Source organism: Drosophila nasuta, chromosome 3, assembly GCF_023558535.2.
Source record: "Drosophila nasuta strain 15112-1781.00 chromosome 3, ASM2355853v1, whole genome shotgun sequence".
NCBI lineage: Eukaryota > Metazoa > Arthropoda > Insecta > Diptera > Drosophilidae > Drosophila > Drosophila nasuta.
The window spans coordinates 47,009,835-47,037,805 of NC_083457.1; the positions used below are offsets into that span (position 1 = coordinate 47,009,835).

Genomic DNA, 27,971 nt, shown 5'->3' on the forward strand with positions numbered 1-27,971 from the left:
AACAAAACCAAATGAAGTCTTTATTTTTTTTTTTAAATATATATTGTTGAAAATAAGGTTGACTACTTGCCACTTGCTTTCAGCATAATAATTTAATTAGGGTTAATTAGAAACTGGTTTTAAACATACTTTAAAAATGTAATGACTAATATTAATATTTTCACACACTTACACTCACATTTAAAGGGCAGCTTAACACCATTTGGAATAGCATAACAAATGTTAAAAAATGATTACTACATAAGTTTATACTGAATTAACTATTAAATTGAATATTTCTAAGCTAATACTCATTCTTTTTAATTTAAATATGTATTGTTGAAAATGAGATTAGCTAATTGCTAATCAGTTGCTTTCAACAAGATAAGTTTCAAATTTACCAAAACAAATTTGCAATTCTAATGTTCATATTATTATATTATTATTCTATTTCTGGTAAAAATAATTCAAAATGTAGAGAGCACTTTATTTTTGTTTTAACATAAATAAATGAAAATTACGTTAGTTAATTAGGCATTTGTTGCCAACATAACTCAAAGTCAATTTAGCAATCTTAAGGAGTTGATAATACAAATCTGCAATTGCATTCTTATGCACTTTTAAATAATAATAGCACAAACGTAAAAAAACCTCCTTTTTTATTTAAATATTTATTGTTGAAAAATGAGGATGACGATATGAGGAATAAAATCTAAAATCAAAATAGCAGTAACTATTGATATTTCTTTATTCTTATGATCTATTTAAAAGGCATTTAAAAAAAAATTTAAAAAAATGTACTCTTTTATTTAAATAAATATTTCGTCTTATCTGAAACTTACTTGGTTATTTGATTATGCACTTGTTTTCAAAATATTTGGTAATCAATCCTCAGTAGTTTATAATTTAGCAATCCTAAGTGGTTACAAATCTGTAATATCATTCATATGCAGTTTCAATTAACACCACAAACATGAAAAAACCTCCTTTTTTATTTAAATATTTTTTGTTGAAAAATGAGGATGTTATATGAGGAATATGCTCCAATAAAATCTAAAATCAAAATAGCAATACCTCTTGATATTTCTTTATTCTTACGCTCTTTTTAAAAGGCAAAAATTACTCTTATATTTAAATATTTATTTCTTCTTATCTGAAACTCACTTGGTTCTTTGGTTAATTATGCACTTGTTTTCAAAATAATTGATAATCAATTTAGCAATCCTAAGTGGTTAATAATACAAACCTGCAATCGCATTCTTACGCATATTCAATTAACACCACAAACATGAAAAAACCTTTTTTTCCTTAAGTATTTATTGTTGAAAAATGAGGCCGGCTAATTAAGGCACTCGGTAAATATGTTTTTGTGGCTTGTGGAACACTTCGTGAAACCACAAAAAAAAAACCCCACCCAATAAAGTATTTTTGACTGATTTGCATTGAAATGAAAGAACAACAAACTACTCGTACATGCAGATCGTTTTTTTATTGTTATTTTTGTCGTTGTTATTGTTATTGTTACTGTTAAAACCATAAAGTCGTTCAACTCGTTTTCTTACTCTTGCAATTACATGAAAAGAATGTTTTTGTTTAGTGAGTTTTTTTTTTTTTTTGTTACCGCCTATGATAACTGGCTACGTTTTACATTCTCTAAAAGGCCTTGAGGATATATGTGTGTGTGTGTATGTAGTATTTGCTAACAGCTAAGCGTTAAAAAAAACTCTCGTGAGCTGCACAATTCCGCAATAAATTCGAGTTCGCGTTCGAGTTTCTGATTCAGTCTCAGTTTAGATACCCGGCAATACTTTTAGCTTGACCTTGCGAGTCAATAAATCGATATAGTAGAATATTATTATTGTATTCAGATGACAAAGAAATTCAAAACAACTCGTATCACTTTGCTTAGAGTGCTATTCGATGGCGGTGGCTCATTGTTCTCTCCCCCCAATTGGGCATCCAGTTGAGCCTCCAATTCGGCGCCATATTTCACAATATACCACTCGGCGACAAAGTAGACGATGAGTGTAATGAAAGCGAACTTGATGTAGATTTTAAATATTTGCAGAACATTCAGATACAATTGATGCAACAATTCAGCGGCGTCCATGTTTGAGGGATAACGTGGCGTATGTGTAATCAACTTGTTTTTAGCAAGCAATCAATTTGAATGTTGATCTGAAAATGGCAACAAAATTCGAGTCAAGTTGTTGTTGTTGTTGTGTTGTGCTGTGGTTGCTGGCGGTGGCGGTGGCGGTGGCGGTGTTGTCTGTGTAGGGTCTCGACAAGCTGGCTAAAGATTGCGATTTGTGTAAATGAGGTCGCTTTGGAGTCGCTTGAATGCCTCTCTCACTTGTTGTTGTTGTTGCTGCCTTGTTGCTTATGCAATTGTTGTGGTTGTTGCTGTTGTTGTTGTGGCAGCAGCTGACAAAATTGTATTGATTGTGAATACCGTATTAGTTTAGTGTTGAAGATGCACAATTTGTTGTCGCTGTCGCTGTCGCTGTCGTGATGCTCGGCATCTCCTCTCTTTTTCCTTTTTTTATGTTTTTGGTTTATTGTCGCTTCATTTGCATTTTATAGTGTTGATGATCTTTCGATTTGATTTCGCTATTTCGGGCCTTTTACAATCTTTAATAATTGTTTGCTTACCGCATTCAGTTTTTCTCTCTCTCTCTCACTCTCTATCTCAGTTTTTAGTATCTCTCACGTTGTCATTCGATCATTATAAGCGCACCTCAATTATGGTAATTTTGTAGAGTAGCTTTGCTCGTTTATTATTATGTTACTATTGGATTGGATTGGATTGTAGTCGCTTTTGAAGTTGTATTGTTTTGCTTTTCGATTTGATTTTGCTTTTATTTGCTCACCATGCCGAAAAAGCTTAATCAAAAAAGAAAGAGAGAGAAAAAAAAAAAAAATGTTTAGCGCATTTTAATTTGATTGAAAATTAATTTGTTTCGGACAAGCTATCTCTTATATGTTATCTCGATGAAGATAAATGATTTAGTAATAAAACCGTGATAGAAATAACGGGCTCAATAAACAAATTAGTAGATTGCGAAAATTATTGGATGTGAATCAAAACTGGAGCAAAGTCTGTAAGCTGATATATTTTGTACAAATATGAAATGAGATTATCATAAAAGGTGCATTTTATAGAATATTTAAAAATCATTTATTGATGTGCCGTAATCATAATAAAGTGGTTAACGAACAGACCTAAATCCGAGCTCGAAATGCAGGTTTGCAATTTAGTTAAGCGGAGTTTAAAAACAGCTTCAAAACTTTATATATTTTATACATGTATATTTTTAAATGTTCAGTCCAAAAAAAAAACCGATCTTGGTTGCAATGCAAAACGGTGATAAAAACGAGAAACCAGTCTTAAAAATTGACAAAAGTGGATTGCCTTCATTGCGTTGGGGACTTGGAGGCTGTTATGCGTCTGAAGTCTGATCTCTGAAGTCTGATGGCAAATCGAATTCTTCCTGACTGTTCACAAAAACGTAAATGCTGAAGTTGAAGTGCTGCATAAATTAAGCTGCATCACACACGAGGCACAAAGAAGCATCTCAGCTAAATCTACTAAACTGTCAATTCATTTTTGCGACATTAAATGCAAGACGTGAAACTGAAACTCAAACTGATTGCCAAAACAGCTCTATAATAAGATTTGCAATAGATTCAGTATGATCAGCTTTTTTTTCATTTTATCTTTACTATTCACAAGATGTCAGCGTCTAAGCACAAGTTTAACTTTTGGCCTTATCCATGTTAGTCTTAACTTAAGCTTATCGTTGGCAATATATTTACCTCATTGTTGTCAAATCGTGTACATATTGATGAGTTTAGTGCAAATAAAACAACCACTAACAAAATTTGGCAATATTTTTGACGACAATTGGAATCTGTGCAAATGAGCTTTAGGCAAAGCCATATGTTCAACAGCTGATCTCCAAGCAGAGCTTTAAGATAAAACACGTTTATTTAACTTGAGAGAAAAAGAGACAACGATAGTGGGATGCGCACTAAACAAAGCTGTCAGCTACGAAACTCAAAAGTAAGTTCCCAACAAAAGTTAAACAAAATAAGGTAGACGCCTAAAAGTATACATCAAAAATTATTTTTTTAATTTTTATTTGTTGCAGGTACATGATTTTTATAATAATGAAGTGATTTTGTGTAATGAGTTTTTAAATGGTAATCTGGAAATGATGCAACACACAAAAACAACTACAAAACAATTTAGATACGTTCTCGAGAATTTCATTCATTGCTTATTCAATGGCCTCAATTATTTCATATTCTTCGTCTAAAGAATGATCATAATCAATGTTGAATTTATTTTTGATTTTACTTTTGTAATCTTTCAGCTCGTCGTCGTTTTCGAATTTATTCGTATTATAACGGTGGCTTCCGCGTTGCTTGCTTTTGTAGTTGTTCTTGCTGTTGCTGTTACTTGTTGTGTGCCTAGGAGGAGAGTTAACTATGCTACTAGTATTTTGATAATTGTTGGGTCTGCTAATTCTATTTCTATCGGTGTGCTTACGACTATTGCTGCTGCTACTATTTTCACTACTTTCATATTTACTATTTACTTTACTAAAATTATTTTGTTGCTGTTGCTGCTGCTGCTGTGATGATGAGTACGACGATTGAGTATTTGATTGGAATCTCAAACTGCCTCTAAAACTATTTTTGGTCATTTTATTGTAGTTTGTTGGTGCGGTGTCATCTACGATTCTGTTGCTAGTGTGCTTGCTTGTGTCTATGTTATTGTTGCTGCTGCTTCTATTTTGTGACAGAAACTGTCGCTGTCTGCCTCCTCGTTGCCGACTCACTGCGTCCGCTTTTGCTTTTGTTGTTGTTTGTGCTTTCTCAATTGCCATTTTATACTCATCATCAGCCTTATATCATACGTCCTGCTGTTGCTGCTGATTGCGCTCTGGTATACGGTACAGTTCATCGTTATTCTGATACAATTGCTCAGAGCTGGCGCAGTTCACATTTGACCACCAATCGCAGACGCGCACAGCTTGATTGAAGACGGTTCCATTGGGGCAGAGGAAGGAGTATTGATGTCCAGAGTGCAAGCACCAATGCCAGACCTTTGATCACGATAGAAATAACGATTAAAATGTAATCGATAAATTTAGAATCGAAGCTTATAAAAATATGATATATCTTTTAAGTTATTATGTATAAACATAAATTGTTATTTCTTTATAATAATATATATAATATAAAATTACTATTAATATTGAATATTATGATTACTTCAGCCATGCGCTATTCAAGTGCCACTTTTTGAGCGATGAAAAAAATTTGCCATTCACAATATTCGCATCGCGCTTAAACTATAAATATCATAGCTTTTAGCTCTCACAGAATTTGGTCACATTACTTTAATTTTTGGCAAGCCAAGCCAGTTTGTTTTTCAAAAAGTGTAATTTTTAATATATTTTTTTTTGAAGTGTTCTATAAGATTACTAATTAACTCACCTGACAACGCGTCTCTGTATCCGCATAGTATCCTGGCTGTCGTCCTTGGCAGTTGAAGGACAATCCTTGCGGAACTGCATCGTAAGCTGGATAATCCTCACCAGCTATATAACCATCAATTTGCTGCAAGAGATGATGACACAATGTGAATACTCGTATTATTCTTAGTTATGCATAATTTAGTGTGAGAATGTGAATTATCTCATTGAGTGCAAGTACGGTGACCTTAGTTGTGCTTCGGTGTGACGATTTTCGGTGATGATTGCCCAAGTCATTCACATTTAAATCATGGCAAAAGTCTAAACAATAACAAATTACGAGCCCAAAACAATTGCTTTTGCAAATTTAGTGCATACACGCAGCACACACAGCAACAACCAAAAATTTATAATGCAAATGCATCAACCGAAAAAAGCTGTCGAAAAGCCACAACAAAAAAAAAAAAATGAGTAGAGATCAACAAAAGAATCAGACTCAATGAGTGTTGCAACAAAAACTGCATTAAGTATGTGAGTGTGTGTGACAATAAAGCCAGACTTTAACAACAAACAACAACAACTGTCAATCTCATGCGTATGAAACCATGAAAGGCGATACTGCAACAAAGCGTGGCAAAGCTGTAACCTCATAATGGAACTATGAGTACTATGAGTATTCCCATGTCTGATATTCGACAGCAGCTATGCGATTTGTTCTGCTGTATTCTGCAAGTTGGAATATTAAAGTAAGTTAATATTGTTTTTATTTACAAAGTTAGTTAGATAGTTAGAAAATATTGAATTTAACAAGTAAGAAAGTTACAGTCGAGTGTGCTCAACTGTGAAATATCCGTTACCCATCTTTAATAAAACCATATTCTACCAATATACTAAAAATATTCAGCAAAAATACTCAACTATACTGAAGGCGTTGGTATATAGATATACATTGTACTGTATTCAAAATATACCGTATATAACATAAAGTAGAATCCAGAAAGCTTTAGCTAGAAGTGTGAACACAAATTTTAGATTATTACTATTCTCATAATTATTAAGTTAATTTTAAAATTTCTAAATGAAGTACTGTTTTTTTTTTATTATTTGTTCTATTATTTGTTAAGTATCTAAAAAAAGAATATTAATGTTATTTAAAAATGTTATGTTATTTCCCAAATTTAGAAAAATTCAAATATTGTTAGTCCGAATTATTATTATTTTTTTTTTTTTGCTGATCAACAATATATGTATAGAGTTTCAATTAAAATTTTTTTTTTTTTTTGCTGATTAACAATCTATACTGATTGATTTATGTATCAAATATACTTTATTTTCCTATTTTCAATGAGACCAGAGTATAATAGGTTTGAGGTTAAGAATAGACTATTAGACTTATCGATGCTGATAAATTAAAATGAAGGAAATTTTTTATTTTCCTATTATTCAATGAGACCAGAGTATAATAGGTTTGAGGTTAAGAACTCTTTATTAGACTTATCGATGCTGATAAATTAAAATGAGTGAAATTTTAATTTGTAATTTGGTCTAGAGCCCTAGAATTAAATTCTAAGGTATACAGAAAATTAAGAATATAAATATTTTACTACGAATGTAGTTAATCTTTGAAACAGTGAGACGTATTTGTTAACTTTACATTGTTTGTATATAGCACATTGAATTGCAGTTGCATCCTCAGTTAGTTTTCTTTACGACGCTGCTCAGAAAATGGCACGCTAATAACTTTTACAACACAACAATAGCTCGCTAAGCGAATTGGCACAGTCTTCTCTCTCTCTCTCTCTCTTCCTCTCTGTAGCCTTCGCCCTCTTTATAGTCTGCAGTTTACTAGGTATATAGAGGGGGCTCTTTAAAGATCAGACAATGACGAAGACGAAGACTCCTCCGACTCCGACTCCGACTAACAAATCGGCCAATTTTTCTTTCTTTTAAGTCAGTGTCTGTGTTTTTGTTTTCGTTGTTGTTGCTGTTGTTGTTGTCTAAAGCAGGGCACCAAGGCTAATTGATAAAAGACAACAACAGCAACTACAACAAAAGCAAAAAGCAAAGAAAAGAAGAGTTTAAAGTGGCAGTAAACGAACGCAATAGAAAACAAAGCAAAAGAAGAAAAACAAACGATGACGACACTCGAGGCAAACGGTGAATGGGGCATAGGGCATGGGAACAATCGACGGGGGAGGAGTTTGGAATCGGATCGAGTTCGGAATCGGATCGGTTCGCTTATGCTCTGTAGTGTAGTGTAGTGTTGCACGGACGTGAGAAGATGTCTAACACTTTGCAGACAGGTTGACGTCGCACTTGCAAAACAACAACGAACAAAAAAGCGAAGAAGATTATTGTTGTTGGTCTATTTTTCTGTTGTAAGCTGCAACTGCAATTGCATTGTTGTTTTTTTTTTGTTGGCTGTGCAACTTTGCGTGGGAGTTTTGCTGTTGCTTGCTTGTTGTAGATCACTATCACCGAGGGAGAGAGACAAATGGTGTGCGCAATCTTTTACACACAAAACTTGGCTGCAATGACAAATTTGTTGGCGCATCGAGCTAATAAAGCTATCAAATTCTGGCTTGCATAAATAATTGATTCCCAGCACAATATTCCGACGATAAATGACAGCGCAGCAATAAAATGTATAGATCGAAATCGAAAGAGCAAAACATCATCATCATCATCATCAGCAGGTCAAATGCTGTACAAAGTTACCAACTGCCCATCACCCACAACTTACCCCATTGACACAGTTCCCCGCCAGCAGCAAACCGAGCACGACAACAAACACGATGGATATGCTGGAGCTGAAGTTAAAGTTGAAGCGGTTGCTGCTGTTGTTGTTGTTGCTGCTGTTGCTGGTTGCTGCTAAATGAAGATGCTGCTGCCTGCAACATTTCTGTTGTTGCTGTGGTGATTTGTTTGCTGCTGTTGTTGTTGTTGTTGTGGCTGCCATAATGTCTGTGATTTTGGGATTACGGCGTATATATAGATTAAATGTAATTTTGTATTTGTTTCGTTTTGCTATCTAAAAATACAAGAGTGGGAGAGCAAAAGAGAGAGAGAGAGAGAGAAGCGGTTTTAGCCAAATTGGGTTTCAATGGATGCGCTGTGTTCACTTAGCATTTTTAGAAAGGAAAAATTGGGAATTGCATTTTAGCTTGGCAGAAGCGCAATGCAAAGCCGTGTAATTATTAAAGTTTATAGTTTTTTTTTATCTATGCATAATGGATGCCACAATTGGTAATTGGTATTTGTGGTTTCTGTTGTTTCTGTTGTAACTGAAATTCACTTCTTCACTACAGTTTGTTGTTATTGTTCATAATTTGTTCTGTGATTATTTTTGATTACGTTAAATTTATTATTCATGAGTTTTTATTATTATGACAGCAAAATCAAATTATTTAGATTCTTCTAGGAATATAAAGAAGACAAAAATTGTTCTAAGAGTATTCATATTATATGAAGATATGTAGTTTTCAAACATCTTTCAATCAAAATTATTGGAACAATTTTGATATTTTTTAAATTCAGAATTTTTAACAATTTTGGTATTCTTTTAAAAACTTTTAAATTATTTAGTATCCTTCTGTATATTTTTATTTCTTTGTATTTTTGGAAAGTTTAAGTATTCTTTTTTAAATTTTTTTAATATTTAGTATTTATAGCAATTTTGCATTCTTTTGTCTACCTTTAAATTATTTGGTATTTTTGGAAATTTTTAGTATACTTATAAATTATTTAGTATTTTTAGCAATTTTAGTATTCTTTTTAGTATTTTTAAGAATGTTAGCATTGTTTTGTCTACTTTTAAATAAAAATTTTTTGTCTTCTAGAAACATTAATTTGATTCTTATCCGTTTATGCAACATTTTTTATCAATATTGTTTAATAATTTAAATACTCTTTTTGATCCTTTAAATTAAATTTTTGAAGTTTTCAATGAATTTTTGTAGTTAGACGATTTTATCAAAATAGCTTCTTTGAAAATATTTCTCCTGTTTTTTTTTATTCGTTTATTTTATGTATATATATTAATTTGATGAATTTTAATCAATTTTAAAACAAATTATTTCGTTTGATAGTTTTTCAGAAAACTTTGATTTTAACATTTTTTTATTTTAAAAGTTTAACCAGCAATTTTATGTTTTCAATAAATTGTTTGTTTTTGTTTTAACATTGTATCTTTCTCTATTCCTTGAAATACACGATCTCTGAATTGCTTTTCAAAATGATGCCACGCACTTCAACCGCACTTAAAATGATTCAATAACGTATTCGAATTGATTACATTACGCTGTTGGGACGCGTTGCGAGCTGCACGTGGTGCCGCGTTTGAAGTTGATGCAAAAGTTAGAAAAAAATTTCGCATCAATTTTAGTTTTATACTCGAAAGCAGGTCGCTTGGCGCCCGCTGTTGGACGCTGTGTCGGTTAGGGGCCAATAGAAGAGCAAGCTTCACACAAAATGCACAGCGTCATCGTCGAGTTAGAGCCAAAGCCAAAGCCAGAGACACAGACAGAGCAAGAGCCAAAGCCAAAGCAATTGCCAAAGAGCAAGCTCATCGGCATCGTCATCGTCATCGTCATCGTGTGAGAGGCAGCCGAAACAGAAATTAAATCATCGGTTTACGGTATTTTGGTATTCGGTATTCGGCTCTTCGTTTCGTTTCGTTTTTCGAGCCAACTCTCAACTCTCTAAATAAGCATTTGTCGCCTTAGAAGATGAAGATGGGACAGCTTCGCATTATTGCAGCATTGTTTGTCTGCTTGCCTGCTGCTTTTATTTTCCTTTCGGCTTTTGATTGTTTATGTTTTTGGCACATTTTTCTTGTGTTGCATAGACACACTTAAAATTAGTGCAAATTTTCAACTATTGATGGAGGCAAACAAAAGACTTAGGCAACGAACTTGATGGCGTTTTAAGCATGTAACTGCATTTAATGGCCACACTTTGTTGGCAATTATGCATGTGATTATTGATTATGAGTAAGTGAGAGTGTTGGCAAATATTTTGGTGATTTTTCGCAAATTCAGAAATGTAGTTAATAAGCTAGGGATTTAATTCTAATTTGTGAAAAATAAGCTAAAATGCAATTGAAGTTAAAACAGAAGATTTAATTCGGATTCATGAAAAATATATAAGTTAATATGAAATTAAAGTTTCAAATTTATGAAGTTATCTAATTTGTGAAAAAATATTTAAGGTAAATAAATTAAAGTTAAATCTGAAGAAAGAAATGAGTTTAAACTAATGATTTAATACTAATTTATGAGAAGTAAAGAGCTTAAATTGAAATGAAGTTAAAACTGAAAATGTTATTAAAATTTATACAAAATAAATAAGTAAAGTAAATTAATGTAAAAGCTAACGATTTATAAAAAAAAATATAATTTATGAAAAAACGAATTAAGTTAAAACGGAGAATTGAAATTAAATTTAAGAAAAACCAGTTAGAAAGTAAACGTCAAATGTGCATATTATAAAAATATACTGTAAAATACAATAATATATCGAAGAAAGCTGCAGTCGAGTGTACATAATATTTAAAAATGCTAAAAATATACCATGAAATACTAAAATATACCGAAGGCTTTATTTAGTATGCTGAAATAGTACTACATTCAAAATATACCATATTTATACTCAATATACCAGATCGTCCCTATTGCAGTTGGCATTTTTTTTACATACCACAGAAATACTAAAATATACCGAAGACTTTGTTTGGTATACTGAAATAGTACTACCTTCAAAATATACCATATGTATACTTAATATGCCAGATTGTCCCTATTGCAGTTAGTGTTTTTTGCCATACAAAAGTATGTCTTAAATAACTTCTAGCGTGTATAGAAATATGTTAAATTTAAATTGAAGTCTGTTTTGATGACCAGCCGGATGCTGTTTTGAATTGCGCAAATCCCTAGCTGTAAATTTCCATTATGAATGAGCATAAATTAAACTAATTAAAATCAAATGCAGCAATAAATTTGCAGCAGGCATTCGCTCTAGAATTGATGCTGCTGCCAGCTTCAGCTTCAGTTTCAGCTTCAGCCGCTCACTTTCAAGATGTGCAGTGGCAATCCGGTTGAAGCAATCGAGTAGCAAGCAATGCTGCAGACTTTAGCTGGCTGGCTTTCAATGCGCTTCAGTTTGAATACTTTTCAATGAGCGGAGGCTAAAGCTTGGGACTCAAGCTGAGACTTTGGCTGGCCTGAGACAGCAACTGATTCTGGTTCACCTTCGAGAAAAGCATTGCAGCCGCAAGTACAACAACAATAACAATAACAACAACAGCTATAACATCCAAAAAGTTTAGCAATGCAACAACGACTGCGACTGCAACTAGCTTCTGTTAATTCAGTTTTTTTTTTTCCATCAGTTATTTCTATTTTATTATTATTATTTTCTGTTTTGATCTGTGAGAAATTCCCTTAATCAGCGCAATTGCAACAAGAGAAGTCTAAATAAGTTGAGACTGCAAAGCTAAAAATGGTAGAGTAACTCAAGACTGGCTCTCAGACTCTTTGGCAGACTTTACAGACTTACAGACTTGCGTTGGCATTTCATAATTGATCTTAACTGAGCCGGACTGATGTGATGTGTAATTAATATGGCTGAACTTGTAGCTTATACCTCACTTACTGCCATGTCTTGTGGCCATATTTTATACATGTACTTTGGCGCATTATTCACACGCTACTTTGGATTATTTTCAATTCGATCCGCTGCTGTGAGTATCGACTTGCCCTTGAATGTGGTCGGACACCAACTTGTGCCGTCGTCGTCGTCTTCTTCGTCCATCTGATTTAGCAGGCATAGCGACGCATTAACCTTGACTTTTACTTATGAGAAGCTCCATCAGCCAGCAGCCAACAGCCATTAGCTTTATTTTCTTTGTCGCTTCGGTCGCTCGGAAATTGAACTTAAATACGTGACGAAAACAATGATAAAGTAATTATCAAAGTATAGCATTAAGCTGACTTGACTTAACTTCTGTTGTGCTGTCATCTTTTTTGACACTGTCGCTTTATTCTGCTGTCCATTCCAAATGTCGTTTTCCATTGTTTCTATTTTGTAATTTTGAGAATGTCTCTAAGGTAATTCAGTTAATTTGGGTTGTAAATTTCCCAGTTCTGCAGTAAAAGTGCTTCCTATTCTTTAATGCCGTCTTCATCATAATGTGACCTCTAACTTGTTAATTTCCTTTTCATACTCGCTATTCATAGTGTAAAAGGGTATTATAGCTTTGTGTATGCAGAAAATTTGGTTGCATTCACATGAAAACCTTAGAAGCTACTCAAGAAGCTGTGAGTTCAGGATATTTCTAGAATATTGATATAAAAAAAAACAAAGTATTTGGTATATTTTCAGTATATTTAAGTATTTGTTAAATATATTTATATGATTTTGGTATATTGTGTACTCTTTGTTATATTTTGAATTTAATAGTATATCGATTCACCAAGTATATATGTCAGTATATACATTTTAGTATTTTTTCGGTATATTTTAAGAACAACTTCGCAATATAGCCTTCAATATAATAAATATTGTGTTATATTGTGTAAACTTTGGTATTTTTTAGTATAGTGGTATATCGATATACCAAATAAAACCTTTAGTACATTTTAGTACCTTTTCGATATAATAATTTGTTATATTTTAAGAACAAATCCAGAATATATCTTTCGGTATATTTTGAATTTATTTGGTATATTAATTTGGTATATTTTAAGAATAATACAGCACAGAAAATCTTAGCATACCCGACTGTAGTTTTTTAGCTTGTTTGTAGTTAACAATTTTTTATTCATCACTTTGATGATGCAACTGGCTAAGACTTTAATTCATGAGCTGTGCCTTCTAAGCTCCTCTTGGACAACAAAAACTGCTCCTAAACAGACCGCAACTTGATAAACGCATTTCGGCAGCCGTTTTGAGTTCTCATTGTTTTCGTGGCTGCTCCTTGCTTGAATGTTGCACAAAACGTTAATAGAATGCAGCAGCAGCTGCAGTTAGTTGATTATTGTGCAAATAAAAGTTCTAATGATGATTTCGGCAACAACAATGCAATTATGCAAAGCAATATCAAAGAAACGAAGGGAAGGGCAGGGCAGGGAAGGTAATTAAAGTCATCAGACAAAAACACAAAAGCAACAACAACAAAGAGAAAAAAAAACAGAATTTGAAATTATCATACAGTTACAATCAAGAAACCAACTAAGTATGGCATGCTAAATAACCGGAAAGAACATCCTATGGACTCACAACGGCACAAGCTACGACTACATCCGTTAAGTTGAGTTGAGTTGGGAGCATCATCATCATCATCAGTAAGATCATCAAGATTCCAAGCAGACATTTGCGCAACGCTGCCCAAAACCCTAAAACCAAAATCAAAGCAAATATCATACATCATCGCGAAAAGGTTTTTCTATTATATCGGATCGCAGTGTTTTGCTCTCTTCAATTCAAATTGTAGCAAATTGTCGAAGTTTTGTAATCAAACTCGAACTATTTTTTTCGCCTTCTTCTTCTTCTACTTTGCTGCTTTTTGGCCCAGTAATTTCACACATGCTGACTTTTCGGATAGCTTTACCATATCATTGTCTTTTCATTTTACTCTGAATCTGGGATACTTTTGCCAGCTTTAGCCAATTTTCATCCATTTCAAAACTGAATTCAATGCATTTTAATTGTATGTAATTTGTGTGTTGAACTTTTGCAAAACTAATTTGTCACATTTATGTTTGTAAAGATTTGGCGAAATCAACAAATTGAAATATCGAAAGTCAGACATAATTCAGGTCGTTCATTGAATTATAGTCATTAGTCGAAGTGACTCTGAAGCGATGACAAATAACAATTTCAAGTGGGGCATTTCTTCAGTTGATGCTTTAAGAGATGTCACAAAATGTCGTGAATTGAAATAATTATAAATTCATTCAATTCAATTGATCAAAATGTCAGTTTTTGATTTAAAGTTTACATTTTTGTTATTAAACTTGTTTCTTTATTTTTAAATTTATACTGTTTAATTGAAAACAAAAAAATTGCAAGTCTCAAAATTGAAAAACAGGCGATGTTGTTGTTGTATGGCAACTATGCAATGTGTGTGAATGAGGGATTCCAAACGTGCAATATACTAGAAAATACTAGCATGACTTTTAGTTACAATATAATCACGGATGTCAAGGTCAAGGCAGTCACACTGCCACTAACACATTTTTACTACACACATACATGTGAATATATTTCTGTCTCTAATTGATGTTAAAAATAAATTACATTATATGAACTGCCAATTTGAAAAGTTAAGTTTCTTTTTATATGTTATTAAACTTTTTTCAAAATGTTGGTTTTAAATTGAAATTATTTATATTTTTGCATATTCATAAGTATATGTTTGTATGTCTGCTGTAATTTAATTACAGAATCTGTCAATAATAAATGTTCAAAATAAATAAATTATTCAATATTTTAAACTCAAGAAATGAATCATAAGCCGCAACTACTTGAAATCGAGCAGTCAAGAAAAATGTCATAAAAATTGATTGAATGAATTTTGATGCTTGTGGCAACAAAAATATAACCAACAACAACAACAAAGCAGACATTCAATAAAAACGGCAACAATAACAACAAATATTCTGTGAATGGCAGATTCATCGAAAATTGTGAGAAGGCCAAAAGTGGCCAGACAGAAGAAGAAGAGGAAGCTACAGCTAACAAGTCGATTCGATGGAAAACAAAACAAAAATGCAACAAAGACCCGCAGTAAAAATAGTTGGACAAGTACAAATGATAATCATGACGCGTTAGCAATGACGATGATAGACAATTGCTTTCGGCGAAATTTAACACAAAATGCCAGCCGAAAATGAAAAAAAAAAATCATATTGCAGCACAAATTGAAACCGACTTTGTCTGTATTGAAAATACCAGTGGAAGAATCGATTGGGTTAACCAGTAGAGGAGTGGAGAGGGGGGGCAATACAATATTATGTATAAAAAAGCATTACGAGTAATAGAAACTATAACGAGGCGCGAACAGGGTCAAAGCAAAACCGTTTGGACAGCTTTGAGTGCGAGTTAAAGTCCGAGTTGAAGTTGGAGTTCGCAGCTCTTGTCGCTTGTCTTGGCCAAGAAAAACAACGACAACAACAGCAGCTGGCTTAAAGATGATGCTGCATCAACAGAAGCTGCAGTTGTTGTTGAACGCGATATGTTTGGCATACATTTAAAGTTTGGTTTATTTTAATTCTGCAATTTTTGTTTAGTGCAATTTCAGGCAAGGTCAGCCAGAAGAAACTATGGAAGACCTGAGAGAGACCTTTACAAATCAGCCTAGTCATATGTGACCCACTTCGGTTATGCTTCCATTGCGAGGTTATGACTTTGGCAACTCTCATTGAAGATGTAACTGCAAATTACGAGTATTTGTATTGCTTTTGCTGTGATTACTTCTCCGATTGTGTTGAAATAAATCTACATTTTTCTCATGGCATTACATTGATTATTGAATATGACATTAATATTTATTTATGTTATTTTTCGGGGACTTTTGTAAATGTTTTGCAATGCCAATTGTTTTTTGTTGATGTGCTCAATTTTAACAATAGTAATGAGAAGCTTGACAAAGGTTAAATATTTATAATGCTGCTATACTATTTGCCTATATGGAATGCTATAAAATTATCAAAAAGTCCTAGCTGTCCTTAATTATTTTACCTCTACTAGTAAGACATCTTATATTTATCTTTATAGCGTAAATAAGTCTACACACTTTTATATCTTGACAATGCAAATTACCAAGTTTGATGCTTACCATAAAAGTACCCAAGTTTGAAAAGCTTTGGTCAAAGTTTTGGTTTCAAGCTCGACTATGAGCTTTTGCTATAATTTTTTTTGTAACTCCATTTATAGGAGTAACACAAATTCAAATATAAATGAGTAAATAAATTAAATATAGTAAATGCATAAGAATAAAATATATAAAATGTAATAACAACAACGTTATATGTAATAGATGTATTCTTTTTCGCTTATCACACTTCTAAAAAATATGTAAGTGTGATATTCGATACCTGTTTCATTAAAGCTGAATATCAATTAACGGGTTCAGTGGTCAATTGAGTTAAGTATATTGAAAATGCATTTTAGCTGTAAAAAAAACTCACGTTCTCTTTCATTATATCACCACATTTTATTCCCTTATCAGTTGACACCTCAATAGAAGTGACTATTTTTGTAAGTTGTGAGTGTGTTGAAGTGTGTTTGCTGTACTCAAATTAAAAACTCACAGCTTTTGATTAAATAAATAACAAGAAATAAATAATAAATTCAACTGCAATCGCAACTGGTCACTATCAACATTTTATAAGGAGATTTGGTAAAAAGGTAAACGGGAAGGTTCGTTTACAGATATTTTTATATCTTTACATTGACAACCTTGACCTTTACAAATTATAGTGTTATTGTCAATCTTGAATTGTTGCACAGTCTGGCAACGCTGAGCACATTTATTGCTGGTCAATCGACTGAAGAATGCAAGCTTAGCTATTAAAATATGTGAAAGTGTTGGAATCAATAACTGACGCACACAAAATAACTGTTTGATTGACAGCTTGTTAGACCAATTGCAACACTGTCATTGCCCATTTTCCTTTGCCTTTCCCATTTCTATGCTCACTCTCAAAACTCTTCGATGCATTGAAACCACTCAAACCACTTGCACCCCGAAGTCTGATTGTGACTCTGTTCAATGTCACATTTTGCATGATTTTGTTGACAGAAGTTTGCTGACTGCTGACATGTGGTCCCAATGTGGAAGGGAGGAGCAGTGGAGCGGAGGAGCACTGTCCGAGAGAGGGACATACGACGCTACACTTGATGGCCGTTTAAATTACGAAATCATGCATGTGAATGACAGATTCCAGAATAGCCCTTCCATTGACTACAAAAGGACCAGGCAAAAGGATTGTAGTCTGGTTTTGAAATTATAGCACATTTACGTTTTGTAATTAGATCTCATACACCCATACACGAATTCTACAAGTGTGTGCGTTGTTTTTGTTGTCTTCCTGTTGTTGTTTGGCTCAGTTTTGAGAGCTGCCTTGCAACACCGCAATGTGTTGACATCTGCACAGCTCAATGCACTTTTGCTGAGGACAAGTGCAACAATCATCTGCTGATTGGCTCGCAGCAAGTGTTTGCGGCTGTCTGTCTACTTGTCTAAGTGTTTGAGATATAATCACTCAAATCGAATGTGGAGAATTCTTCTCCATAGCAATCAGCTTTTGAATGTATTGGCCTAAACTTAAGCTTATGGTCTTCGCAAACAAAAATTAAACCGATAACCGATGATAAATTCAATTTAATCATGAAAAACCCAAAACGATTTTCAAACAGCTTCAATTTAATCAGGAAAATACTGACGACTTTTGAAATTAAACTAATTCACATATTACCTATGAAATGCTGTTATTGGCAATTGCCGAGCAATTGCTGCAAAATGTATGTGCACAATTTTTGTTGTTGTTGTCAGCCACAAATAAAATGGCAAAGTGGTTTTTAGCTTTTGTGTTTTTGTGGCTGTGGTTGTTGTTGTTGTCGTTGTTGTTGGGAGTGGTTGTTGTCGTTGCTGTGTCCGCTGTTGTGCTGCTCATCATCATTGTTATGGTTGTTGACAGTGCTTAACTCAGTTCAATAGCTTTGATTTGCATAATATGGCAACGCCATGCAACAATTTCCTGTCGTCGGCCGCTTTACAAACATCAGCATCGACATCACATGGAACAACATAGGATCCCGCATTCATTTTACTATTTTTGAAGCATATGATAAAGCGAGTGTGTTGTGCTCAGTTGTTTTTTTGGGGGAGGGCTTTCAATCAAACAAACATTTGATTATTTTGCAGGCAACCACTCTAGACCAATATTTTGTCAGTTGTCAAGTGGACAGTTGAGTGACTCCGACCTCGAAATTCGCATCACAACCCTTTCGTCTCTTGTCTGGCCTTAGCTCTCAAACTTGTTGCTGTCTTGCACATTGATGTGGTCAATCCTTGACCTCTTTGTTAATAAGATTTTCTGCCTATTTCTGTGGTTGCAAGACACACACACACAATTGCATACTCCTGCAGGCAGATATTGCCTGTGTGACCAGTCTGTGATTGTTCGTTGTAGACAAATTCATTTATGGCAAATTCTTGGCTCTAGTTGCAGTTTAGTATTTCATTTTGCGGTTGCAGATTCTAAAGTTTGATAAAACGGCCAACTTATTTGTAAAATTTGGAGTACAGTACCAATTAAAAATGTATTAGTTAAAATGAAAAATTAAATGCTGCTTCAATAGTGAATGTGAAATATACATACGAGTACATATAAAAATAAAACAATTAAGAAATCTACGGCAAGTGTACTCAACTGTGAGAACCCGCTATCTACTTTAAATAAGACCAAAACGGTGCTGCCTTATTCTTAAAATATACTTAACTATTATATACCAAAAATACTGAAAATATACCGAAAGCTACCCACTTTCAGTAAAATCAAAATAGTAGGGTAATATTCTTAAAATATACCGAAAGTTATATTTGGTATATCAACGTTTTAATACTTTTTTACCTTTTGGGTGACGGGTATAGCATATGTACAGACGGACAAACATATGTAACTCTATCAACTACAAACACTTTTTCAAAGGGGTTTAAAAATGTGTTTGAGACATGTGTTGGAATTTTTTTCATTAGCAACTGCTTAAGTAGCCCAACTAATGTTTTGTGTCAAAGCATTATTTTAATCTAATTGGGACCCGTTCAACTAACCAGGTAAATCTTACACACACACACACACACACACACACCCAAATTTACACTCACAGGGAATATGCACCAAGACATGAAGTTCTAGCATAAAATCTGTGCTTTGCACAACAAAGTTAGTCAAGAGGGAAGACAAGGCTGGGACACAACATCTTTGCGGATGACAAATGTTTCAGATGCTCTACTCGAGTGCAGCTGGCAGATAAGCTAGCGGGGCAGCAGCAGCCAGAAGATGAGGACAGTCTTAGTTGCATGCAACTGCAGCAACAATTGCAAGCAGCATTCATTGGCAATGTGCATGGTCACTTGCTATATTCTTATTGAAAAGCTGTGGCAGTTATAATTCACACTGCCCAGAGTTGGGATGCAAGGCTGAGGAACAGGGCAGAGATTGCGACTAGAAACCAGAGTCAGAGACAGATAAGCAGAGTCAGAGCCCAAAGAACTCGAGTGAACTGCAGTGGTCGCTTTTGGACATGCGTAATTAGGTTTGCTGTTGCCACTAAATATGCGTGTCAAGTTCCATATGCCTTTGAGTGTGTGTGTGTCAGTGTGTGTGTGTGTGTGTATGTGTGGGTGGCTAATAACTGGTCTGCCAGCAAGCGAATGTTAATGTCTACGCTTGTGTCGTTCTCGTTGTCGTCGTCGTCTTGTTGGCCATTGTTGCCTGCATAAATTATAATTGAAACCTCATTTCCGTTGCAGGCATTTCACACACTGACATGAACACACGCCCATTTTGCTACGCCCACTCACTCACTGCGTTGGTTGCCACGGCACATAATTTGGGCTTTGCTTTAATAATAATAAACTGTCATCATCAATACTAACAATTGACAGTTGCTTCTGCAGTTGCTGCAGCTGAAGTCCCTTATAGTAGTCATGTTTGTCAATCTGGTGCGGAGTGCCTCTTGCCTCATGCCTTGTGGCAAATGTCCAGAGTCCTAGCATCAAGTCATTTGTGTGCATTATCGTGTTAGGGAAATACAATGACACAAAAGTGATGGCTAGTAAATGGAATTATTTGCATACTTTTTGTGACTTGAGAGAAAGTGAAAATGAACGTTGGCAGCGTTTGAGATGACAGCCAAAGAGACGAAACTCCAAAGAATATCTTCATTTTCGATGAAATGGAAATTTGCTTGCACTTTATTATTAGCTGCATTAGTAGCATCATTAATTCAAGCATTCTCATAAAATCATATTTTTAGGGGAAACTTATTACAATTTGTATTGTAAACAATATAATACACATATTAAGAATCTATATGAGTACATTTTTTTAAATGAAACTAAGAAACAAAGACATTTCATGTCTAGAGTCGTTTGAAAAAGTCTTGTGAATGCATACAGCAGTAATACTGCTTCAGACAGATCGTGGGGATATTGGTATTTAAATACTGTTTTGCCATTCTCTAATTTCGCCTAAAAGTATGCAACGCTATTTTTAGTTTTCACACAAATTTTCTGCTATGTATTTGCGAGCTTAACAAGTTATACATTAAATGGAAGAAAAATGATAATAATTTAAGCTTGAGCTTAAACCAAATAAACCAAAAAACATAGAATTTTCTTAATACATTTTTAATTAGTATGAAGACTATCTATGAGGACTGTCTTCATTATCAATTTCAAGTTTTTCTTAGTCTAAAAACTAGTCCAAGCGAAGTACACATATCCTACCCTACATCAATTAAAGCAATGTATAAACCAATAGTTTAGACTGTGTTTCTTTGGCGCTGCCTTTTTGTTGGCAACTTAATTTTCGGTAAACACTGTAAAGTAGACACTAACTTTGTATACATCTCGGTTTAGTAGAAACTTTCGATTGATGTGCGACTCTCTTTCCTTAACCACTCACAATTCCAGTAAGAGCATTTGCTGGCTATTGCTGCTGCACTTAACTCTCGTGTTCCATTCCATTGCATTCCTGCAAAGAAAGACCACACGAAGTGCAAGAGAAACGCTTGTTGTGGGCGACGATTGAACGTAACGCGCTCTTTTGTTCAACTGCAGTTGAGTTGAATTGCCTGAACCATGACCCTTGGCAACATAAATTTCATTGTGTGCGGACTTTTTGTTCGTACTTTGTGCATGCGCTGCAATTGTCTTGGTGCGCCAGGCGAAACCTAAAAGACACCAACAAAAGGCCACATCGAATTAGTTAATTGCATAAACCCGGCCCCAGCCGATAGAGTCAGACGCTACTTTGGCTGACAAAGTAGCTCGCGAGCATCCCGTAAACACAAAAAAACACAAAAGTCTGGCCATAAACAACACAAGTAACCGGCATTATTCGACTGCGGAAGACAAAATGGAGCTAGCAACTTGCAGTTTGGTAACTTTTCTGCTGCTTCAGTTAAACCAAATGACCATTCGCCTCGTCTTGTTTGTTTGTTTGCTTCTCTTTCTTTTTGGCAAAGCTCCCACTGCCAAATAAATGAGTGAAAACTTATGTGCTTTGAATGTGCAACGTGTCGCACTCAACAGCAGCTCGAGGATGCGAGCGACTAACAAGCAATAAACCGAGCTGCAAGTCAACTAACTTGTTATTGCAGTCTAATCACTCTCGAATGTGCGCATTGTTCATTTATCATTATTGCTGCACCGGAAATGTCCTGCCAAGGACAAGACATTGGAACGACACTAATCACCGATATTATGTGAGCAACGACATCGATACTAGACCAACGCAATTATGTGTCTTGTTTGTGTGAGAGGAACATGCAACAGGAAGCTACTTTAAATTGGCAACTTCATCGAGAGCAGATCATTAGCAATACTTTCTTTTATAAGTGTATATCTTTATATTATAAATCACTGTTAATACAGTAATTGGTTCATTTAAGTTTATTTCTAAATTTAATTAAATTCGTTTAAATTTCGTTTTATCATTGCGATCTGACTATTTCGTTAAAAGCTTTCTTTCTTACTCCTGGCCTTTATCGATATCATTTTATCGTTTAAATTATCGGTATTTTTCTTTCATTCGATGTTATACTAGTTTTCGATTTCATTATTAATTATTTCGATAGTTTAGTCTGTATCATATGGTAAATAATAATAAACAAAACAACTTTAGCAATGTACAAAATTTATATATAAAAAATATATCGCGGGCAAAATGTTAAGTCAAATTGGTTAGTCTTCTGCAATTATGTAACATTTGTAGTAGTATATGAAATTGTAAAAAAGATATATCGATAATTTAAGCACTCATTCGATTATGAGTTTAAGTTGGCAGCACTGTGCAATAAAAGAAGTAAAAAAAAGGTTGGCAGCCAGTAAATGCGCATCAGTGTGTAACGAACGATCGAAAAAGAATAAAGAAGAACACGCACTGAACATTATTTTTTGCTTAACACAATTTATGTCATTTAATACTTATAAAATATAAGAAAATTCATTTTTATTTAAATAAAAATAAATGTGATACATATATATATATGAGTTTTATGAATAAAAAGTTATATTATGAACTTACTATACTCGTATATAGAAGCAACGCATAAATCAAATGCGTCATGACATGTGTGAAATTACTTAATTAAATTAATTTTCGGATTGCGTACAATACGACAACGACGACGACGGCGACGACGATGAGAGTAGTACATAGCTGGTAAAGTTCATAGGGATTCTGTGATATGGAAAAATGTCGGCATATTAATTGCTGACAAGCGCGTTTAATTTATGGCATATCAATGCCGGAAAAGCATGGAAACGACAGCCAAATGACAGTTTGGGTCAAAATTAATTACTAAAGATTTATTAAAAAATTGCTCTTTTATATGTTATGTGTGTGATATTGTATAGTATTTACCTTTTGCGATGCCTTAGCGAAAGTTATTGCCAGCAATTTGTGCAGTGTTTTACTAAAAACAAAAGGCCTTTAAAACACATCACGCATACGCCGCATTGCCTGCGTTATACACTGGCTGGCTGTTGTTGTTATTGTTGCCTAAGCAACAATGCGTAGTCGTCCCCCTCACAGAGAGTGACATGTATGTCAGAATGCGGCAAACAGCAGCAGCAGCAAAAGCAACAGCAACAACAGCAGCAGCAAAACATTTAAATCAAAATGATAAAGTTGCATACTTGAGTAGAGTTATGCGAGGCGTGGCGGGGCGGTGAAGAGGCGGTGTGGAGGCGTGGCTGGGGTGTGTCAAGAGTTGAAGCTAGAGACGCGCACAGAGCGCAGCAAATAAATATGAAAACATTTTTTCTCGTTGCGGTTGTCTGCCTGTTGATGTTCGCAATGTTGTTGTTCGTCGTTCGTTGTTCGCTATTCGTTGTTCTAGTTGTTGTTGTTGTTGTTGTGCAGCGCACAGTCTCAACGAGCGTGCAAAATAATATGCCAACAACAGTGGCAGTTGAAACACAAACAACACAGCAGCAGCAGCAGCGGCAGCATCCAAGGAAGTAAGAATAATAATAATGGCTAGACCTCGATGTATTGTTGTGTTGTTCCAACAACAACAGCAGCGGCAACACCATTTCTGCATTGCATGCATGTAAAACGCAATAACAACAGCAACAGCAAGCAGACACCGCACTAAAAGATACTCAAACTCGTGTTTGCAGTTGCAGCTATTTTCATTTTCATTTCGTTGAAGCTTTACTGCTGCATGTAAGTACTCCCTTTCTCTCCCTCATTTTGAACTCCAGTTCTCACTGTTTGTCCCTTTCTCACCCACATTTTGAACTCCAATTTTAGTCTTTGTGACACTGTCCAGCAAAGTGCTTCAAAAATCGGTGCTTCTGAATTACTAGTTTTAAATATATTTTTATTTTTTTTATATTATTAGTTATTTACAATAAGCGAAGAGACCGTGCAATTATTATTTATCCTTTGAGAAGACGACTATCAAAGAGTGTGACCATTAATTGGTAGTGAAATCGATTATTAGCATAACTTCGTATCAGAGAAAAATATCGACAATTTTAATTCATGAAATCGATATATAAAGCGAGGAGTAAGAGAAAATATTTAAGCGTGGAGCAAAAACTAAATTGAAACTATCTTAATTAAATTAAACTATCATTCGAATAAACTTATTACGTGGGTAAAAGATTTTATTCAATATCGAGACTTTGCAGGCATGAACACAATTGAGTATTTTAATAAATAGTTCTGTAGTTTTTAAAAAAAAAAGGCTAAATCTTTTCTGTAAATTATTTTAAATGTTCTCACATTTTTATACATTTCCGTTTCATCACAAGTCATGCAGCTTTCGACAGTTCTAATGTATTCCAGTCACAATTTAATTTTTTGTTTCTATATGTTCACCAATTTTGTAAACTGTAATGTTTTTGTTTTTTATATTGTTTTTTTGACAGTGTTGAACTCCCGAAACGCAGTTCTGGTGACATTTTGCCTTCTGGGTTGCGACAGTTGGTATTATTGTTGTCAGCTGAGTTGTCGTTGCAACGTTTACTCGCATGTTTTTGGGTTCTATTGTTGTCATAACTGTTTTTTGTTATCACTGCATTTTTTTGTTTTACAATTTTTCAGCATAACAGAGCAGAACCATCATTCCTTTTGCTATTGTTGTTTTAGCTATGCAAACTTTATATTGATATTTAGATGTAGTTTCTTGAACTCTTCAAGGACAGTCTGCAATTAAGACAGTAATAATGATGTTTGTACTTATTTTTATCACAACTTTGTTCCCATGCTGCCGTCAACTTTATGCAAAGCTTTAATTTGCATTGTCTTCCTGATAAACGCACAAGATATCTCGCCATTGGCTTTTAAAACTTGCTTAAGCGACCTTCACTTGAGCAAACTCTTGAAACTCTCGTATACATATTTCCCCCTTATGAATAGCAAAACTCTTTTCCTGCATACAACACACACACGCTGGCTGACTTTTGCACACACATGGCTGGGCCGTCATACAGTGCGTATGAATAACGTAAGTAAAATTCGTTGGCTCGTTGCGCATACGTTACGGTGTACGCAAAGCAACGCGAATCTGCAATGCTTATCTGACCAAGTTTCGAGCGCTCTCAAGTGCACTTAACTAAAACTGAGCGTTTCTAAAACCAGCAGCAACACTAGCAACAACAACAACAACAATACCGACAACTTGAACAACAACTTGAAATGCTAGAGCATTTTATTAAAGTGCAAACTCAGAACTGTGGCAATTTAGAATGCATTTAAGCGCGCGCGCTCAAGTTTTCTCAATTGTGCTACTATGAAATACAACATTCAGTCAAAGCAATAACAACAACAGCATGAGAAAGAGCAGCAGCTACCAAAAGTGTCATCATGACCAGCAGCAGCAACAGAAGAAGCAACAAGCCACACAACACATGAGTTATTGCATTGTCGCCGGCGTCGTTGACTTCGTTGCTGCTGAGTTAAGGGTGGCCTTGTCCTGATCCTAGTCAGATGTTGTGCTGTCGCGACAGTTGAATTGGCGGTTTCTTCTTTTTTTTTGTGTGTGTTTTGTTGGACAAGTGATGCAAACGCCAATAATTCGCATGACTCTTTGTTCTCTTTGCTTGACTGCTGCCGAAAAACCTGCGGATACAAATTGAATGCTCTGTCTTGTCCTAACACTGCTCGGCGTCTTTGTCCTGCGTTATTTGTTAGCACTTCAGAAGGATTTTAATCAAAGTTTTAAAGTGGCGTCGTCGTCGTCGTCGTCGACGTCGTCTCCATATCTTGCTCTATTCAACTATTTTTGTTGTCCAAGTTTTAGTTTATCGCAGTGCTTGCTTTGAGATTTATACACCATCACTCACTGTGATTTAATTATCTTTTTTTATTCTGTGTTCATATCTCGTGCAACGCATAAAATTTATGCGGCGAGTTGAAGTTGTCTCTCAGCAAGATATAGTTTAAAAGCGTGACCATTATCATGGCTTATGCTGCGAGTGAGTTGCCTGGAAATACAAATTTCCATTGATATAAATGCCACTATTATTTTTCATTCGTGAGATTCACAATCAGCAAATATTTGTATAAGCATCTAAATCGGAGAAAAAAAAGGTTGCAAATTGATTTTAATTGATTTAAATGGCATTTTTATTTCTCACTCTTGAAAGCCACAATCTGTGACAATATATATAGAAAAATTCCGCCCACCTCAATTGCATCATTGAATAATCATAAATTCCGCGCCTTAGGTTATGCAACATGTTTCCGCTAATTCTTGATGTCGCACTGTGGATTGCATTTTTTATTTGCTGACAATTTACAAAATCTTTCTAGTGTTGAGTTGTTTCATTTTTTATCTTTATACTCTGGTCAACACTTAAATTAAGTAAGCATCGCGTGCTGCTCAACACTAATCAAGCCATTGCATAATACACAACACTTGACAGAAGGAAGTATCGATAAGAGAAGAAAGAAGATTATCGATAAAAAAAGTACCATTTGCGTGTGATCGTCGCTGGCAGTAAAAATGCGCTTGGAGCGGAGCGCAAACTACTTAATAATTTGAAACTACTTAATAATCGAGATTACCCATAGTACGTAGAATCTATTGTGATTGATTTATGTGCACAAATTGATATTGCAATTACAAAAGCTAAAAAATGTTGACACATCAAAACTGTATTCTCCACTCGTCATTGCGATGGAACAACCTTTTTGGGGGCCTTTAGTAACAACGTTATAATGAATGTGTTCATTTGTCTGTATTTGTATGTTTGTATGCGAATCGTAAAATGAGATGGAGGCGTAAACGTAATTAAAATTGTTGAATATACGAATCAATAAACAAATTGATTATTCAAATTTACTGTTTATTTGCATGTCGATTGCCAAAGCTGTTGTCTGTGTTTCTGAGTGTGTGTGTATAAGTGTGGCCATGTAAGTGTGTGTGTGAGCGCTTTGTTTGTTTGCCATTAATCGCTTTTGTTGCAGTTGCCGAATTGTTTGTATGCTTTATTTTAGCAAAATTTATATGCATTTAATGCTCAATCAGAGCGGAAATAAAAACTCTTTTTTATTCTTTTATCATACTACAAAATGGCTAAAAAATCAACTAAAGGCGGAAACGGAAAGCGCATGCTTTCCCCTAAAAGGGGGAGAAGGAAGGGGAGTAGGGCTCTGGCAGTCGTAATTGAGTTATTTTTGTAATTTATAAAGCGCCGCATGATTGCAATAATGAAGTGCTTCACTCACTGCGACGCTCAACTATATATAGCACTATAGTCAGGTGTAGGTGCAGCTTTCAAATGTGTTTTTAATTAAACATGAACGACACAAAATGCAAATAAAACCATTCGGAATAATGTAAACGAATAAAAAGAAAATTAGCAGCAAAAAAGATAATGAAACTGAAAATGGCATTTTTCCGTTGCTGGTGTCATTCATTATGAATTAAAGGATCGATTGAGTAATGGCTTTAGTTTTTTTTTGAATAAGTAATGTTTAAACTGCCATGAAACTGAATTAAAAGGTGACGTTAAAATAAATCTTGGCTATCTTTTCATGATTTTTTGTCAATTAACTTTTTTTAGGAAGAGTCGCAAAACAAAGAAGTAAAAAAAACTACAGTCGAATGTGAATGTGAATGAGAGATAAAAGCAAAACAGTGCAGTATTATTCCTAAAATATGCCAAAAATACACAACAATTTACATAACATTAGGTATGTCGCTATATATTGAAAAAATACCAGATTCGCAGACAAAATGAGAGCTTAAGTTGATAGT

At 34.4% G+C, this 27,971-nt stretch overlaps 2 protein-coding genes across 3 annotated transcripts; both read right to left on the reverse strand.

Annotated features, from left to right (window-relative positions):
* Positions 1-1,556: 1,556 nt before the first annotated feature.
* Positions 1,557-3,928, reverse strand: LOC132791194 (uncharacterized). 2 transcript variants are annotated; one of them, XM_060800030.1, is made up of 2 exons: positions 3,796-3,922; positions 1,557-2,862 (listed from the first exon to the last, which is right to left on the reverse strand). In XM_060800030.1, the coding sequence occupies exon 2, from the start codon at positions 2,087-2,089 to the stop codon at positions 1,844-1,846; it is 246 nt and encodes an 81-aa protein (XP_060656013.1). In that variant the 5' UTR covers positions 2,090-2,862; positions 3,796-3,922; the 3' UTR covers positions 1,557-1,843. The 2 variants fall into 2 exon arrangements, with proteins under 2 accessions (XP_060656013.1, XP_060656012.1); XM_060800029.1 differs by having other exon boundaries at positions 2,086-2,403; positions 3,796-3,928.
* A 183-nt stretch (positions 3,929-4,111) lies between these two features.
* LOC132791193 (uncharacterized) lies at positions 4,112-9,774 on the reverse strand. Its single transcript, XM_060800028.1, has 4 exons — positions 9,757-9,774; positions 8,206-8,493; positions 5,485-5,607; positions 4,112-5,090 (listed from the first exon to the last, which is right to left on the reverse strand). Exons 2-4 carry the CDS (start codon positions 8,419-8,421, stop codon positions 4,896-4,898), a joined length of 534 nt encoding a protein of 177 aa, XP_060656011.1. The 5' UTR covers positions 8,422-8,493; positions 9,757-9,774; the 3' UTR covers positions 4,112-4,895.
* Between the last annotated feature and the right edge of the window lie 18,197 nt (positions 9,775-27,971).